Source organism: Achroia grisella, unplaced genomic scaffold (assembly GCF_030625045.1).
Source record: "Achroia grisella isolate CSIRO2021 unplaced genomic scaffold, CSIRO_AGI_Agris_v1 utg352, whole genome shotgun sequence".
NCBI classification, from domain to species: domain Eukaryota; kingdom Metazoa; phylum Arthropoda; class Insecta; order Lepidoptera; family Pyralidae; genus Achroia; species Achroia grisella.
Window position 1 is genome coordinate 689,742 of NW_026712812.1, and position 20,372 is coordinate 710,113.

Here is a 20,372-nt window from a genome sequence, read left to right on the forward strand (position 1 = left end):
ACTGTGTTTCTTTGTCTGCTAATACAACATATGAAGTACATACACGTTTTACCGTTCTTCTCAGGGTTACTTAATTATGACACCATTATCGACTCACATGGTGTTGCTATATGACAGAAGGTAGCAGGTAGAAATTAAATTCTCCATAAGATAACTAAAACTGAAATTAATATTATCGTGACCAAAGCAAGACCAAATAAAAGCTAGTACAATTATAAATAAATAATTAAATAGAGTCACTTTCGTGACACGCAAATCATAAACTTCATTTTAATTATTATTTTTCGTTTCCTACTCGTAGTTTACTGCTATACGAGTCATTTAGAATATCACTGCATAATTACATTCCAACAGTAATGAATAAAAAATAGACAGTACGTATATATGTATATACTGTATACATTAGTATACACTAATGATAATGTTTAGGCGTGACCGAAGTAATGAAGTCGACCTAAATAGTTTATTACAGTAAAACCTTTTTGAATATCTATTAATAATCTGGAAATGTAATAACATTCGGTATTTCCACATCTCTGTAGCAATTAGAGATATAATAGGTGCTTCTATTACTCGAACTTCCAAGAAGTTCTATCCCACACAAATATAAGAAATGTACCTATAACTTACCGAGATTTCTTAAGCAAGTTATTTGGATGATATTAGATTTTCTCTGTGTAATCTATTTTTAAGAAGACAATAGTGTAATATCAGGGGGCTTGTTAGTAATGTGGACTGACGAACCCACTGCTAACAACGTACTATGTCAGATAGACTTCTACGCGGTTTCCACTCGAAACCATCGTCATATATTGTTGGTGATTTGCTAACTCCCCTGACCTCATGTTCATCTTATCATCCTTTTCTGGTGCCCCGCCAGCGTAAACCGTTACTGCAGGTGGATGTGCCATACCATTATCATAAACTACTTCAAAAAGAGTAGGTTTTATTATATTTTTTAATGTATCGCGTTAAATTCGTCTGTTTCTGTCGATTTGATGTACTGTTTTATTCGATATAAGAGACACAGCCATATTGTTCTATACTAGTTTATCACTATTTGAATGAAACTTTATTTGTAGCACAAATTCTGAAATTATCACATTATATCATAAAACAATATCTTAAACATAAATATGATTTCCGCAATAGTAATGATACCTTCTTGTGTATTTTAAATAAGTCATTAAAAGCAAAAACGCTAAGTGTAGGTAGGTAAGTGTTAGGTATATTATTGTATAGAACTTATTACCTTTTAAATATCTATTTATGACCACTGATCTATTGAGAGAGATTTTCTCACGAGCATAAGTTCCGGTTATATCAGCGCAGTTGACAGATGACACATAGACAAATCAAACACCGACAAACTGATTTGTAACCATTTTGTAACATTGCCTCGTCCTGTTACAATATCTACTTTAATAAATTATATAATCAGAATGTTCAGAATTACGGTGAAGCACTAGTGTTATAGTGACTGCATTGTAATTTTATTTATATAAAGAGTTTTTAAAACCTTTCGTCAGTTTGTTTGCTAGCCGAAATATCCTCAGTTGAAGTCTGGGCAACTTCAAAAAATTTTGTGTCAATTTATATTAGTAAAAATTAATGAAAATAGAGAGATGCTTGTATAGACGTTTATTATAGAGCGCAGTGACAAGAGTTGTTATAAAACAAAATGTACATAAAGAACATCATATTATGAATATTTATAAACGAATATAAAAACTACCAGTGATTCTCATTTTAGAATAGAAACTTTAATAGAAACACTAATATCAAACTAAATGAATCTGAGAGGTGACTCGTTCCCTGCTAAGTTCAAATTTACTGTGCACATTGAATGTGGGCGTGTCAAATGATACGATCACGATGAAGTTGACTATGTCTCTAACTACTCTATCTGTGATGACAGTCATGAAGTTATTTGTATGTATGTTATAGGTACCAGCTATTACCCGTATGCGCAAACCTTCATCCCTTATATAATCCTTCGGCTATTTTTTATTTTATAAAAGAGTGAGCTCTTTTATAAAATAAAAAATAGCCGAAGTCTGTTCTTATAATATAGTCTATCTTCAAGGCAATCTTCCATTTAGCTGTTTAGTGGTGAAAATATAACAAATAGACATACGCACTTTTGCATACATAATATTAGTGTGGATACATAGGGATATAACAAAAACAGAACACCCACAGTTCTTTTGTAATCCTACACAAAAACTATTCTGTGGTTTGCTAATCTATTTTATAGCAATAGTATCTACACCAAACAGGGAAAGTGGACGTGACGTCGCCGCGTCGGCGGACAGAAGTGTCCGAGAGCGAATTGAATTTTGTTTCACAATTTCACTTCCTCCGACCTTCTCCCACGGCTCAGTGATTGGCCAGATAACAAAACATTACCTGTGACATTATCTCACTGTCACAGACAAAACATTTTAGATGGATATGAGATTACATAACTTTCTTTGGACATCCGATTTAAAACACAAACAACATTAATGCGATTGTCTTTAATTAATTACACACAATACCCTTTCAACAAATCGAGCAATAAAATATTTTTCAAAATCCATTAAGTATTTTCTGAGTTTATCCATTAAATAATCTTTACATACAAGTTAGATCAGATGTTTCATAGTACTTATCCTCGCCAAAAGATGGCGTTAGTAGCAGTCCATTTAATACGATCAAAGTTTAAAAGTTTTATTTTAATGACTCGCTGGCGCAGCGGTCGCGACTCCGACCTGTATAGCAGTATTAATATTAGGGTGTGCGTTCAAATCTCAGTAACATATTTATATTCCAGCTTATTCAGGCGCTGATAGCTAAAATGTTACAGTGCCTTGCATAGTGTGGATATAGTGATGGGTGAGCAACAAGCAGATAAGGTCCAACGTGGCGTCTGCTTCTGTTGTAGCCCGTACAATTTTATTCTTTTGATACTTATGATAAAAAATACACTATTATCAATATTTTGTACTATCATCACATTATGCAAAATATATACTTGTTTCTGTTCTCAAAATTTTTGTACGTATAACAGACGAACATTAAAAAAATATTCTTTATACTTTCTAACAATGAAACTTATATATTGTTCTAAAAATCTACTGTTTTCAAGTACTGTAAATATTTTATAAGTGTTCTTGGACTTTTAAATACTAAAAATATTGTTAGTTGACAGATTGCAGTACCTACAATAAATTAAAGAAATTAAAATGTATTCTAATATTTAATCTATAACTTGATTTATCTGTGCACCACATGTTCTTCAAATTAGTCCAACCTTATAAGTATGATTGCGAAAGATATATATAAAAACTTTTACAACCTTTCACATTTATATTAATAAGTAGCTACTCGCCCCGGCTTCGCATGTGTGTATATGTATTATACATATAAACATTCCTCTTGAATCACTCTATCTATAAAAAAAACCGCGTCAAAATCCGTTGCGTAGTTTTAAAGATTTAAGCATACATAGAGACGGACAGACAGCGACAGCGACTTTATTTTATACTATGTAATGATAGGAATGAATCTCCATAACAGTACTTAATTAGTCCAATTATAACACAAGTAGGTGTAAATTACAAAACATTGTTGTTGTTCTTTTATCATACCTACATTCTAAGTATATTATTAAAGTCCATCACACATTACGCAACAATTATCTACTGTCATGTCAACCATTAATGCACGAAACCCCCCGTGGGGAGAAATATAATGATGTAGTACCTACTCTTATTGTTTTCACTCGACGATCAATTGTATTGATTTCAGATTTTATCGACAACTTTATAAGGGAAGTATTTTGATCTTATGTATTAGAAAATAACTACTGCTATTATAAAAAAATTACAGACAAAGTTGAGTTGTCAACTAGAACAAAATAAATAAATTTTATACATATTAAGCAAATAACAGAAACACTTTATATGTATACATATAAAATACAACATCGTCATAATCTAACCATATATTATATACTAATATTACAAATATATCAGTCTGTCTATTTATCTGCTTATTAATTTTCACGACTGACCGATTGAAGAAATCTAAATGTAATTTATGTAAAGATAGATCGATAGTGTGACATAAGCCAACTTAAAAAAAAATGAACAGAAAGTCGTATTATTACTGTTTAATAATGTAGAGCTAGATAAATTACCTGAAACGCTATTACACTGCAGTCTTAAAATAGATTAATTTTGTAGGTGTTAAGCAAAAAGCAATTAGTATTTTTTGTATAGAGTAAACGCCAAGCATGATTTTACCAAAGTTTCGAGTGTCACATAACATAGTATCAACTACATTGGAATGTTGTAAGTGAGCCATCTATTGTCTGTGTCCCCTTACCCGCATGCATCGGATCGCATAAGTGGCGTAGACGTTAATTGGGTATTGACAAACCTGGCTAATACTGGACTTAAATCAATAGTGCTTAGCGAAGTTTGCTATTAACTTAACAGAGGCTAGCGGCAAGACAGACACAAAGGCACTTAAAACTTTAATGTTTGCTCTATGTTATTAATATGTTTAAGTTATAGTAGAGTTTTGTTTATAAGATGTTGTGTTAATGCTTAGGTTATTTTAGAATCTTTTTTTTATGACTACAATGGCAAATAAGTTGATGGCCTCCCTAGTGAAAAATAGCTATCAATAATAAAAAAAAATGAACTTTGCTAGAGTAAATGTTAAGCAGAATAATCAGTTTTTTTGGGTAGAAGATAATTTATATTCGTCCTTATGACAATCAATATTTGCACAAAATTTTATTAAATTTTATTAATTTAATATAACAAACAGACAAACAAACTTTCACATTTATGTTAGTATGGAGAATGAATGCATGGTAGAAATAAATTAAATCTACGATACAAATTTAATTTAGCACGTTCTATATTAAACCTCGAAAATGGCAATTTCATGGCAAGGGTTATAGAAATATTAATAGTTAATAACTTACTTTTATTTCCCTAGAATGCCAAGGTCGACGTTTATACTGCCGTAGAAAATTTGTAACTTGGTAATTGTGTTTTATGTTTGACATAAAATAAATGGGTATTGTTCTGTTACTTTTTTTTTACTGTTGCCATTTTATAAATACCATTAGGCAAGGGACATATTCAAATTATAATCTACTAGACTTTTTAATGGGTATATTTTTGGAAGCTTTGTAGCTTGGTTTACTATCAGACTTAGAGCGAAAGATCGTGACTTGGAAAACGCCGACACCATGACATTTGTGTGTCATTTTATATTTCTAGCTTTTTTTATCGAACAATATCTAACAAAGAAAACTATAAAACAATAATAGACCCGTCCTACCACATTGAATGCAAATATACCGAGCAAAATTTGAACATGTCAAGCTTTGGGTTCATCTCGATGTGGACAATGCTGATAATGCTTCTAATTATAACGACTTACATTAAATTCATGGCCAATATCGAAGCAGAGGTTGCTAAAGTCGAAGATCGCATATTTAACATAGTGCGCTCTCAGAACCGATTTTACCACACAACTAATACTCGAATAATGCCCCTAAATATAGTGTCATGAGTAGGATTACATCATCTAGGAAAACTGCTATGGCTATGGCGGTATAATTATATATATATTTTACTTTTTTGCTATTATTTATTTAAGGATTAATGAGGAAGTAAAGTGAAGCCTTACTCTAATTTTCAAACAATGCTTTCACACGCCCATATCCTGTGCCTAGGAAGCTTGCTCCACTGCTTAGGGACAATGGAGCACTAAAACAACTTAGCGAGATAACTTCAAATATAAGCAAGCGACTCTAAGCGGCAATAAAGTACAAATTGCTCAAGTACATGCGCTAATGAATATAAAATGTCGTCGTAAACTTAGTTTTATATTTCATATTTATACATATTGGTATGTTTGCCTTAAATACTGGTTATTATTAAACAGATAGGTAGGTTGTGTTAAAAATGATATGTATAAAGGGAGAGTAAGCATAGATTGACGGTAGATGGAAGACGATAACCGGCTTTTTATGAAGATGTCTTTTTTAACATTGATACATACGCAAATCCATTTTACTTGTATAAAATTCTGTAAAAATTTTCTTTTTTAGAACCATTTACAATTTTGGTGCAATTTTGTGCTAAACCTTTAAAACTTTGCTCTCAATCAAATTTAAAGAGCAATAAAATTTAATCAGAATATTATCCGAAACCTAGAAATATTCCTACAAAACGTTTGCTTGGTGGAGCAATACTGTAATTATTTTTCAGCTGGTAATTAGGTTTTGGTTCAGATGCCTCACTTTAAATGCAATGAAAATAAATCCAACGTAGTACAATTATTCAGTGAATATATTATTATGTTTTTACAAAAGCTATGAGACAGCTGAAGTCCTGCGTTCTATTGTAGAATTATAAATCCTTTTACTAAATATTTAATGGATTTTACGGTTGATCTAAAAAAAAATGACATAAATTCTCTGGTACTTTAGACACAGCATCTGATTGATATGTAATAGTCGTCTAATAGCGTTATTATCACAATTTTATGTTAGTTATCGCAATTAACCGTATTGGTCCCATTTAAAATGCAACATAACATGTCTATAAACAGGAATGTATTAATGGACATGTTGGATGCATCTTGGCTAATTAATGTCGTTGCTTTAAGCAATTAAAGCAACCGGCGGCGTTTTCATTAGCTAACGTTGTGTTTTGTCATTGAGCAATTTGACTCGGCGTCGGTTACATTTTGAGAATTTTTAATAATGATCATTAACAATAGCAATGGTCTACATGTTAATTAAATATAGGGCTGCTAAGAATTACTGCTTATTGTTTATTAATATAATAATATATTTATGACATTTAATGGGAGTAAATAAATGGTTAGTTTATACTCGTATTTGTTTGAGTAATTTCTTTTGTTCTTTATCTCTACTTTTCATTTTGCAATTTACTTTCTTTGTTGTTTCTGCTCCTCTTTATCACTTTCAGACATTTGCCCTCCCTTTAATACTGCATTCCACATCAAGCACAATTCCATTACCTCTACATATATATATAAAAATATATACATAAAATCATAGTTTTAATAAACGAATACGAATTTGTTACTATGTCTGTGCCATCAATGTCACCTCGATTAAAAATAATTGTAATACATACATAACAAATATACAACCTATTTTTTAGAACTACTACTAAACAATAAATACTGTATGTATAAAACTCTTTTGTATAGCTACCCTGTGATTACCCGTAAACACCCATTTAGTCTGAGAGAAAGTCTAATGCAGATATACGCACTCACGCCCATTGTCCTGAGTCAATTAGTCAGACCTTGAGATAACAGCCTAGTAAGGCCATCAACACAAGTATGCACAACGAAGAACTGTATTCCATCGCGATAAGAGCCAAGTAGGTGAGGCGTTCTCGCAAACTTTGTCGCAAGTTGTATGGGTAGGTACGTAAATTTCTGTGACATGAACAAGCCCGGCTCTCTACGCTTTGTTCAGAATGTGGAAAGGCTATTAAAATCTAGAAAACCTGCGCTGTAAACTTTAGCATGTAATGTCTGTGATAGAATAGAATTTAAATTGAAATCGAGCCTCGGTCTTTGTTGTTTTTTGTGTTGTGTCGTTTTGTACACATTTAAATAGCGGCACATTGTATTTCTTATCTACTTTATACCATTGATGCATTTAGTATACTTTACTAAATACCTAAAGCTGAGAAATCTGTAGTCTTGGTTATAAAGGATGTTAGTTTACAAAATGATCTAGCAAATAAGTCTAGCCAAAATATATTATAAAAAAATCAATCGGTATAACTAACATTTTGAATTCGTCATAGGTAGTATTGTATTTATTTACATACCCGTTACGTTTTAAGAATACATACCATTTTATTTAACATTCAGTTATATGTAGGCCATGTTATAGATTACTGAATTTTCAAAAGAATTAATTTAAATTATCTTACTCTATAAAACTAGATAACAAATATTTAATACAAATAAATCAAAACATAAAAAAATATTTGTTCCAATTTATTCGTCGCCGTTTCGTAACTTCTAGTAGATATCCCATTTAATTCTAAATGCATTGACTATTACATCGACAAGTATATTAAACTACAATAGATTAAAGATTACGAGTAAACCAGTAAAACACTTGGTTTAGAATCGTACTCACATTGAAAATCCTTTTAATATTTTATTAGTTATCACGAATACGATAATATGGCTGCCTAGATGGCGGTCTAAATAACTGATTCATTGGATGTTATTTTATATTAAAACACTCATTGCTTCATAACGTTATAATAAACACTGTTTGTTTAATGCCCCAACCATACTTATGACATTCCAACTCGTCAAAGTTAATGTTGTGATGTTCTAATAACTTCTTTACCATCATTTGCTAGCAGTGATGCAGTTCATCATATATTTTTGGTTTATTTTGTCAGTTGTTGGGCACAGTATAGTATCGTCTTGTGAAATTTTTTTATAGTAATTTTCTCGTATCAGAATGCAAGTAGTAGAAGACACAGTTTTGGTTGCATCAAAATTGATCACAATGTTAGAAGACACGAAATAAATTTTAAACAAGTTGACAAAGGAAACATACTGACAACAACCATCCATCCATGATACACATATATGTTAACATATTTTTAACTAATCTGTTAAGAAATCTTGTTATAAATGAGGTTTTGAAAGCAACTGTATATATCTACTCGCACCAGTTTAAACAAATGGCATTGCAGTATTACAATCTATTTAAAATTTAAAAAAATAATACAAAACACCATTTAAATACGGTAAACCTATTCGGCCTTATTACAAAAAGATAAACCTGGTTTAGCACTAGTAATAAACCATTCACCAATGTATTCCTTATTACAAAATGAAGTTTATCTCTAAATCGTGATTCGTCTATGGTCTAAAGTTAGACCTGCGATGCCCCTAGTTTAACAGTGGTCTAAATGCAAAAAGTCAAACTCCATTTTAAAAATTCTATTGTAAGTTGTAGTTTTTGGAAAAATATTTTAACTAAAATTAAAAATATATTAAATAAACATTTTTAAAGCAAATTTTACGACAATAAAAATATATAAAAGACGTTATTTGTTATTTTTTCACTCATTTGACTTTGAAATAGTCACCATTCGACGATCCAATGATCCAATAAAAATATCTCGCCGTTCCTTTTCTCCGTCCGGACTCCTACTTGTAATTTAAAACTGATTTTAAGCCTAATAGTACATTAATAAATATTATATATTAATGAAATAGTTATAATGAAGACATAGATATATAGAAATAAATTTAGTTTTAGTTTATACATTTTTCTTTGAACTAATATTATTTTTGATCTTTTCAGTTTTCTGGTAAAATGGAACGTAATTGTACGGTGACAGACATGAGTGACTGATTTCTGTATGGAATACATAATGAACGATTTAACTGTAGTACTAAGTAGTCCTCTGTTAGATCTGGATTCGTAATAATGTTAGGTTTATTCCAAGCATTAACTTTAGGAATGGTTTAAACCACGACCATCTAGACCACGTTTCGTCCGAGTTTTAACAGATTTTTTGTAATAAGACCGATAGAGTCTAGACAATATGCAATACAAAATCAAGTTATCAGGTAGGTAAAGCAACTTTAACAGCGTATCATTAGGTCCTCTAATAACCTCTTACAAGTCACTGGCGCCACATAATCGCATTTTAATAAAGTCAGAAATGTTGCGATTTGCTTGCAATTCAGCTTGCATGAACAGGTTCACATGCCCGATCGGTTTATTATAGTGTACCTGATAGGACATAAAATTACTACAAAGGTTTAATTGCCTTATTTCAAACTGCATAAAGCTTAATTTCAAAGGAAAATTCTGAGTATTTTACGCGATACAACCTTATAGCTAACTAATTGTTGGTAATTAGACGATACACGAGTATTTACTGCCTAACTGACTACCTTATGATGGTTGGTTCATTCATTTTATATGTTAGATAGTCAAGATCACGAACCATCGGCTCTATAATCACATTAAGCTGCATTCAATGTCCTGCTTAAGATATTATTACATTTATTATATGGAATTATTGTTTCTTTTATTATACATATTGTTTAATTATAATAACAACTACACTAACTAAGTTGGTAGTCTAACTTTGTACATTATCGCGCACAATTATATTTTAACTCATAAGTTTATTATTTACTATAAAATATGGATAAATCTATTCAGATTTTAATGTAACTTTCAAATGATATACCTTTAAAAGCAAACTGCTTATTAAATGGTAAGGCGTGTCCCAATACTTCATTGATTATTGTTTCTTAATGGCGTCTTTAATATTCTGACGATTGCGTGCATGTAATCGTTGTCATAAATTTTTATTAATAAAGAAAGCCGTCTCTCGGACACAAGAAAATATTTGAGCTGTTAAACATTACAATGAAATATTCTCGGGTAAAAGCACTGAGTGTACCATTTTACAGAATATAAATCGTGTTTTTATTACAAAAACAAAGGGTTCATAGAGATTTCTCAACGGGTTCACAGTAAGAAAACATCTTTAAATTGTTTGCCTTGTTTACAATGCGCGAAGGAGATCGGTTGAAAACGAGCGAATTGTTTATTTTTAAAACATCTCGATTCCCACGTAAATTGAGCAAGTTTATTTCTCCATCAAAGGTTTTTATCGCGATTAAATTAATATCGATTCTTTCTCGCCCATTAGTTAGCTTTATCGATTCGGCGCAAGTAATTTGTTGTAGGATTAGATCGGTGCGACCGCGGCGATCGGCCGATCAACTCGACATGATTGATGAAGTATTTGCCTTATTACTGGATTTGCCACCACCCCCGTATTATGGACTTATAGAAAATAACGACCGATGCGAAACTTACTTACTCATCGCGAGATTGCGGGTTGTTTAAGCTTGATAACAGCGTTTGATGTAATTCTGAAAGATTGATTACTCTGTTTTCATGGTTTCATAGTATACATTTATAAAATTAGGTAATGACAATAGATGAGGCAATTTATTAGTTTATCCAATTAATAATATTTACTTTTACTGTACTATATTTTGACCTATATGTATTATTACTTCCATCCTAGAATATAATAATAATAACATCGAATAATATTTCAGGATAATTCACACAGCGCCATCATCATTCATCCCAAGCTAAACAGAGCTTCTGTTTTAGATAGACAACTGTGTACATATAATACATATGTAAAACAGTCAGACCGCTCATGAATAAAAATGTTTGTACCTGGAGATGAATTGACTCCACGACCATCGGAAGTAAGGCGGTGTGCTAAACCGATAGATCACCGAGGCCGACTATTTTTTATTGTCATAGTCAGAAATTTGTTAACTAGTGCAATCATTAAAGCCAGAAGTTGACCATTGTAATTCATGTAATACATGAGGTTTTCCTTCGAAGCGATAAGTGCTATTGTCTAATTAATAATGACCAGTGGTATAAATTCAATAATTGTTGTGATATTATTCAAGTCTATAATCAACGAACACCATTTACTGTAAACTTAAAGCTTACCAGCAGTTCCTAGTCAAATGCCTAAATAAACGGATAAAATCTCATAGCCAATTTGATTCTTGTTATTTGTAGACAAAGCGAGTATTTCAAAAGACGACTCGACACTTCAGAGGGTCACTATTCGAAAAGTTTCAGTTAATTACTGTCGTACGCTCTATTTAACAACACTTTAGAACTCTAACGTCGACAGAACTTTACGAGGTTTTTCCTTTCACGTTTGGAATCTAGTTCAAAGTTAAACTTCATTTCGATCTTCAATTGTTATTAAATAAGACTCATTGTTTAAGCGAGAATAAGTGTACTAATGTATTAACGCCCTTAATATGCACGTTAATGAAATAATACTGGGTCAGTTGTGTGGAACGGAAATATGGATGAACGCGTAAATGTGTAATCAACCAATAATTCTTCTAATAGTCCCATTGTTTTGCTGGCAATGCAACTAACATCTATAATAATCGATAATGATCACTTTGTATTCGTTTATCATCATCATAACGTCAGATTATTAGTCTTCTGATAGGTGTAGATTCTCTCTCCTTATGACAGAAAGATTAAGTGTTCTTACTATTGATCAGACGATCAGAGATTTCCCTGTCTTTCATAATATATTAAACTTTGTTCTCTTATCGCCTCTTGAGACATTCTGAGAACGTAAAGTAGAAGTTGTACGGTGACTGGTAACACAAAATTACATTAATAAATGTAATAAAGCAATTTATCTTGTCAAACTCTACTTATATTATTATGTATAAAATCAATTACACCCTTAGGTTTCCTTAAAACTAAAATACTTTTTCAGTAAGATAATTTCTAATTGATGAATTTATTTCGCGTAAAAAGTCGTGTATATGCGTCTCGCCTATTTCAGCCGCCAAGTAAATAGTTTGATTTGTAACCTGTGTTTTAGGGTGATGATTAGGCAGTAAAATCACAGGATGAAAGACATTATATATTAGCCCTCTGGAATGGCAATGGATGAGTGGTATCAGTGGTGTCACTTGATAACGTGATATCCGTAGTGCTGTATATGTATGTAGGAGATAGTTACCGCTTGCCACCAGGTGGGCCGTCTGATTATTTGTTATTCCCAATTATTATTAAATAATCTTACTAAAATTATGAACATGGAAATTTGTGAATGTGGATGAATGAATGGATGGATGTTTGTTACTCTTTCAATCAAAAACTACTGAATAATTTTTAATGAAACTCTACAATAATATAGTTTGCGCTTCAGAACTCATACATAGGCTATAAATGTCACGCGGGTGAAACCGCGGGCACAGCTAGTTATATATAATTATAAAAAATATGTTATTTTGTTTTAGTGGGCGGGATGTCTCGCGGGGGCAGCGGAGCCGGCAAGACGGCTACTGCCAAGCGCGTGCCACCTCCAGCCGTCCCCGGCGATGCCTTCGGTACTCCGCAGCACAGACACTCAGGATCCAGCTTCGGCTCCCAAGGGTACGCCTCGTGCGAGGATCAGCCGTACCCACAACCTCCAGATACACCTTCACATACAAGAGGTAACATTTTTTCCACTATGATTTCTAGAAGCAGATACTAAACTATGTGCTTCTAATTACATACAATTGTGATTGTATGTATACTGGGTCTTATTATATGATCTATTATAGTCACCGTATTTCTATCAAGTACGTGAACATCTTTGTATGTGTGTGTGTTTTTTTAATTACTACTACAGTTGATTAGGATTATTTCGTTTTGTAAGAAAGTAGAATTAATCAATCTTTACAATTAATTCTAATAGAAGACAATAGCTTCAAATTTTTATAACAATTATTATATACATGGACAATAGAAAATATGGTCAGCCTAGATTATACTCTATTACCGTAATCCATGGATGGATATTTGCACAATAAAGACGATATTTGCTTGTTACCTCTGCTAAAGAAATCTATTAATTTTTATACAAAAATTCCTTGTTAGCTCATTATATAAATTATTCGTTCAAGCCTTTGAAAAAACTCTGACCGAATTCGAAATTTCTATGACACTGACACCCAATGTATAAAATTTCAGATGACCATTCAGACTACGGCAGCACGGTGTCTGGAGTGTCAGGTGTTAGTGGGGCCAGCGGCAGCCTTGGCAAGAGTCCAGCTGGCGGCGGCACATTCACCTTCCCACCACCGTCACAGCCGCTCACACACAAAGCTGCCGTGTACTACCATCACCAGTTGGCGCTCAGTGATGACCAAGGGATCGATATGACACAGGTAAATTTGTCAAACATTACTTGATGATTCTGTTTCATAAGCTTTCAGCGATTTTCGTAAATGGATATTCACTGTTACTGTTTATTTTTCTTGGAAAATCAGGGCTTTCAACCGACTATAAGATATCTGGAATTAGACGGTTGTTGTTTTTTACGAGATAGTTATAAAACGGGTACGATTTTTTTCTTTATGCGAAAGAGTTTTCTAGGATAATGGTTGATAAAAGTTATTTTAGAACGCGAAGGGATTCAATTTAATTGTAACGTCTATTTTTTATACTACGACAGTGGCAAACAGGCATACGGCCCATCTGATGGTAAATGATTACCGTAACTTATGAACGCCTGAAACACCATGGTTGTCACGTGTACGTTACCTATCCTTAAGAAACCTTAAGCCCTTCTTGAAAAACCCCATATCTACTGTAATCTCTCGAGAAAACCTCGTCTATGATTCTGTACGAATTCTCATAATTTTGTAATATCAAAATGGTACAAAACCTACACCCTTTTATTAATCGAATTAAATTTATTCTGCTGTTGCGTTATACAAATTTATTGTATTGTATTCAGAAAAACATTTTTAAGTGAAGCTTACAACAACCCACATACATTAACGAACGAACAGAAAAAACAATAATTGTATTATGTTGATAAATTGCCTCCTTAATAGTTTTTCTTATAATCTTCCACTTACATGTCTTGCGAGCAGTTACAATTTTACTATACTTATTTATTTATTCTTTTGCACACAAAATATTATACATGGCAGACTTAATGCCTAATAGCATTCTCTGCCAGTCAACAGTCGCGTTGATCAGAGTTAAGGCTCTTAAGTATGAATAAAACTATGTATTGTTTTAAATTTTATAAAAATTATATGTGTCATATCTAAGAATATTACATGTAATAATTACAGAGCCCTGGCCGCGACAGTCCCGGCTCGTCATCCGGCTCGGCGGGTTCTGGGTCGCGCCACTCCTCCGCATCGCTAGACAGCGGGCGAGCGTCCGGCCGTGGACCACACTTGCACCACGCGGCCTGCCACTGCGGGGACGCAGCTGACAGAGTGCGGGCCATGATCACACAGGGCTTACCTGTAAGTATTCTTCTTCTTTAGTTGTACATTGTTGGCAGAGTGGTCGTAATATCAGTGGATTCTCTTTGGTGTCCTCCTTGGTGACAGATACGAGAACATTGTACAATAGAATATTTTGTAGTCGTTTTTATAAGGTTAGTAATCGATCCCAAGAACGATTGCCCTCAACTGAACCTTCGATAAGTAATAAGTATAGATACGTATAATATGATATAAGAGAACGAAGAGTGTAAATTATAAGTGTAAGTTAATTAATATATAATTATTGCTACGTTTGCCAATTCGCGGTCTCCGCTCCAGAACACGTCTGCTACAGAGAACATCGGTTCTGTGACAGATATGAACAGCCCACTTCATTTTAATATGTACTAATATATACACACTATAAAAATGTATCCATTATTTACAGGACCCAGACATAATCCATGCTTGGCTAGCTGACCTGCAAATGGAAGAGTATGCGAGACTGTTCATAGAAGCGGGGTACGACCTACCCACTGTTACGAGGATGACTCCGGAGGACCTCACGGCGGTCGGCATTAAGAAACCCAATCACCGCAAGCGGTTAAAGGCTGAGCTCGCCAACCTCAACGTGCCTGATAATCTACCTGATTATATACCTGTTAGTATTTATTCATCAATGTGATATTTTTAGGAGTTGGAATGACAATAGGCTGATGTCCCGCCTGATGGAAAAATGTATGTCGCCTATCATTATATAGTATAAAATAAAGTCGCTGTCTCTGTCTGTCCCTATGTATGCTTAAATAAAACTACGCAACAGATTTTGAACCTTTTTTTTTTATAGACAGAGTGATTCAAGAGGAAGGTTTGTATATATAATACATGTACATCCGTGCGAAGCCGGGGCGAGTAGCTAGTCATGTATATAACAGCAAAATCAACATCTTGTCATTTTTTTAAGACCTTTCTAAAGCGCTTGGCTATAGTTGGTCTTTCACCCGTAGATTCACCCGTAACACCCGTGATATCGCTTTTGTGTTGCTATTCCTGAAGATAGTAGTGACATATTTTGTTACTCTATAATTTCAGTGCCATTTCTCACCCTAACTCATTCTTAATAATAACATTATAAATATAAATGATTGAATTACAGCTTGGAATTATACCAAGTAGATACGCCTATAAGAATTTTATACGGGCAATTAAAATTCCATACGGAATATTTAAAGGGGTAACTTTCAACGTGAATATGAAATATGAAGTGAGAACCTTTCTGAACAATTAACACAGCCCAGTCCCAAGTTAAAACTTGTGTTACAGGTACCAGAAAGCTGATTGAAATACCTTGATGCCTTTTTTTGAAAATACTTATAAAAATAGAAAACATAATATACATAGAAAAAAAACTCAGACCAATATAATATACAAATATTTACATCGTTCGAGGCATCGAACCTGCAATCATCAGAAATAAGTACTACACCGCTATACCACCGAGGTCCTTAAAATAGAACAAAACTTGCTTTGCAAACTGCTTGATGGCAGAAATATGTGAAACTGACGACATTATTGTCAAACCAGAAAAATCTTGTAACATTTTGTTTTACCATAATCTGTAATTGGCTTAATAACATTTTTTCAGGGTTCCCTGGAGGAATGGCTGCGACTTTTACGGTTAGAGGAGTACGGGCCCGCACTAGTGGCGCAGGGATACCGCACCGTGCATGACGTCACACAACTCGCCTGGGAGGTAATATATAACTATTTGAATAATGATCCTGGACAATTCATACATCACCATTTAGTACCAAGCTAAACAGATCTTGTGTTACGGGTACTAGACAACTGTTAGAAATAGTTAAATACATTTTTTTTGCAAATGCATATATAATATACACAGACAACACCTAGACAAATAATCATTCATCAATCATCATGAATACAAATATTTGTATCATGCGAGGAACGGTATCCAAGATCATCGGAAATAAAGTGGTGTTCTAAACCACTAGACCACCAAGGTCATTAATTATAGAATCAAAAAATCTACATCTAATAGGTTAAATTTTATTTAAAAAAATAATAGACAAACAATAACATCTAAACTTCAACAGTAATTGTATAGTAACAAACAAAAACAATACATTTAACTGTACAACTATTGTTTAATTTGAATGTTACATTTTATATTTATAATAACAATGATGCAACATAATAAATAAAGAATATCTTAAAACGTCCAATCTACTTTATGATATTAAATAAATATATGAATTGTCTTACAGGATTTAGAAGATATGGGCATAGTACGTCTAGGTCATCAAAAGAAAATATTACTGGCTATAAAAAGAGTGAAAGACATAAGGGCAGGCAAGAGGAGCATCAGTAACCAGGGCTCCATAGACTTCACCAGACTACAACCAGGCCAGGTCAGTACCATAAACAAGCATGGCATACTTTTTATTGTGTTTGTAGTGATGTTTTAGAATTAGTGTCTATTAGATCCTTTTTATGTAAGCGGACTTCAAAAATTATAATCTACGTTACATACCTAACCTAATAGATATATATTAAAAAATGCATTTATAATTTTAATATTTACTTTGTATTTTATAAAAATGTAATATTGTTAATTTTAATTGTAAGTTATTTTCTCTGTATCGATCTTTTTATTCCCATGATTGTCCGCTACCATAATGTTAGATCTATAGAATATATCTTGCAATTTTAGAAAGCAAATTAGATTCTCTAATTCTATTAATCAGATAATTATTTTAAAAGCATCACTTCAAATGAATTCTTTTTTATTTTTGTTAACATTAGTTTCATCACATGATCATTCATTACCACTTACATTAAAGAATCTTCACGTATTTCTTATTATTTACTAGACTATGAATTTTCAACAGATAATATAATATGTTCTTTGCAATATCTACTAACTATACGCTTATTTTAACAGAAAGCGTTTATTATGTAGCTTCAATATATTTTTTATTTAACTGAATAATAAACACATTTATTTTTATTTTGAGCCAAAAGGCTTTTGTTGTTACCTCCTACAAAGAAGCAAGCACAAATGTCGGCTGGATTTATTTTTTGCTGTGGCAATAAATTTGGAAACTTGGGAAAGTAATGTTATACAAATTGGCGCCAGTTTCAGATATGTAATGTCAAAATTGTTAATATTTTCCCGATGCGTTCCGGAACATCAGCGTTACCATTTCGCTTAGACTTTTAGAAGTCTTTGTCCATCGCCATTGTCGTCATTGTTGGGGTGTGCAACGATTCTGCGATTGTTATTTTAATATTATTAATATATATAAATACAAGTTCATGTATTTAATCAATTTATTTAAAAGAAATAGTTTTTACTATTTGCATTACCCAAGAACAGCTATGAAAAAGTATATTGTCAATTTTATCCAGAAAAATAAACAATTGTAAAGTTTATAGTCGCATTGTCGTCGTCACCCGACAGCCACCACACGTCATTCCGTTCCGCTGCATCCACTCATACCACCAGCCCGAAGCAGCATGTGAATGTTTTGTTTTCTTTTCTTTTCCAAACACAAACCGCACCTTGGACATAATCGACTAAAGGATTTATATCCGAGGCAGCTACATTACCAGCCTTGGGGGTCAGCGAGGAGTTACCATAAACCCCCCGATCTAACCTTTGACGCCCTACCAACGCCCCTATGTGGCACTGATTTGGTCCCTATACAGGTATGAGACAAACTCCTTTGGCACATGACAGTTTGTTCTCGATGCACTCAAGCACCCGCCTTTTATGTGCACTCAATGTTTGTCGTAGAAAGCGCAGTGTTGCCATGCGTTCGTGTGATTTTACTATTTATACATTCTGTGTGTTTAATGTTATCATTATTTTATAAATATATTATTGAAAAGACTTAACTAAACTTGCCTGCATGGTAGTCATTTAGATAACCTAATACAATCGCATGTATTTAAGCAAATAACCTAAAAGTAATATTTTAAATTACTGAATACTAAAATTATTTAACATTTTTCATTAACATTTTATAATTATTTTATAGCATGAAAATTACAAAAATACTATACGTACAATAACAAAACCGATCAGAACCGTATTTGTTTGTAAGTGTATTTATATAACTATTTTGATAATTTTGTATAAAATCCACACTGGTATAGCAGAAATCCAGTTTTGTATACTTGATTGTAATGCGTTTATTACTTAACAGATCCGTCATCCACGAGGGAAATCGCTCGAGAGCCTAGAGGACCCATCGGAGCGAACATCTCACACGACGTTCTCGCCCGACGCCGGGTTTTACTACGGTGGGGGACAATGGCGGCGATCGTACGACGATGGGGATATAACGCCGACGAACGACAGCTCGTATGAGGGGGGCGGCACGCTGCCCCGCCCGAGAGGACTGGTGCGGCCTAGGCCCGTCGCTAAAATACAAGCGACGCCCGCGTACAGAGACAAGTCACCGGACTATGCGTACGACGAGATCGCGTACTCGGCGAGGCTGCAGCGCGTCGCATACGGGGCGAGTCCGCACGTGGCGAGGAAACCTCCGCCCGAGCCTCCAAAGCGGCAGAGTTCACAGTACGCGCCTTTCAGGTCAGTATTTTTTAAGAATGATAATGGAATGATGGCCTCTCCTGGCAGAGGATGATAATAAGATGAGCCTGAGGTCAGCTCAGTTAGCCATAGGTATAAATTCATCAGGAATTTATAATGATGGGTTTCAGGGGAGATCGCGTGGAGGTCAATTTAATATGGTACATCACTAGCAATGGGGTTATTAGTCCACATCACCAACAATCCCCTTTCCCCCGTCAATCAGTAACTATGTAGTAATTTTTTTTATGTGATGACAACAATGAATTTCGTGTTACTAGACAATTCCTAATAGCATAACATTTTTCTCAACTTAATTTTTAATTGTTTATTTTCTTAATTTAAATTTCTCTTGTTGTTTTAGTATTTTAAATTACTAGTTCCATCTATTGGTGTATAGATGATGCACATGAACACCGCCATGACTTTCACGAAATCCTGACTCTTACTCATTACGTTTTCTGGGAACTGAGCTATCCTATATCCGTACATAATTTCACTAACCATACCCGGAACCATATCTAAGAAAGTGACCAATCCAGGTCATATTACTACGTAATCTAGTTCCGTAAGTATAATTGGAGTCACCACGGGTCCAGGTTCGGTCAGACGACGGTGGAGATCCACCCGGAGAAGAGCCTGCCACTGAGCCTGCCGGCGTACCCGAGCTCGGACTCTCTGAGCGTGTCGCTGGACAGCACGGGGCTGCTGCCGCCGCCGCCCGCGCCCGCCTCCCCGCCGCGCCGCTACGACGACGACAAGCTGCGGACCGGCTCCGACGCCAGCTTCAAGGTCATCATTCTATACATTTTATCGAATTAGGTCCTATCTTGCATATGTCCATTTTGCT

At 33.9% G+C, this 20,372-nt stretch overlaps 1 protein-coding gene across 1 annotated transcript in view; it reads left to right on the forward strand.

The window, feature by feature from the left end:
- Positions 1-20,372, forward strand: part of LOC131843857 (caskin-2) — a 137,204-nt gene that overhangs the window by 113,805 nt on the left and 3,027 nt on the right. Inside the window, exons 3-11 of the mRNA XM_059192618.1 lie at positions 12,928-13,125; positions 13,646-13,842; positions 14,761-14,940; positions 15,350-15,562; positions 16,547-16,654; positions 17,190-17,333; positions 18,508-18,633; positions 19,134-19,522; positions 20,107-20,314. Coding sequence (XP_059048601.1) covers positions 12,928-13,125; positions 13,646-13,842; positions 14,761-14,940; positions 15,350-15,562; positions 16,547-16,654; positions 17,190-17,333; positions 18,508-18,633; positions 19,134-19,522; positions 20,107-20,314 — 1,763 coding nt within the window. The remainder of the gene's footprint in view (positions 1-12,927; positions 13,126-13,645; positions 13,843-14,760; positions 14,941-15,349; positions 15,563-16,546; positions 16,655-17,189; positions 17,334-18,507; positions 18,634-19,133; positions 19,523-20,106; positions 20,315-20,372) is intronic.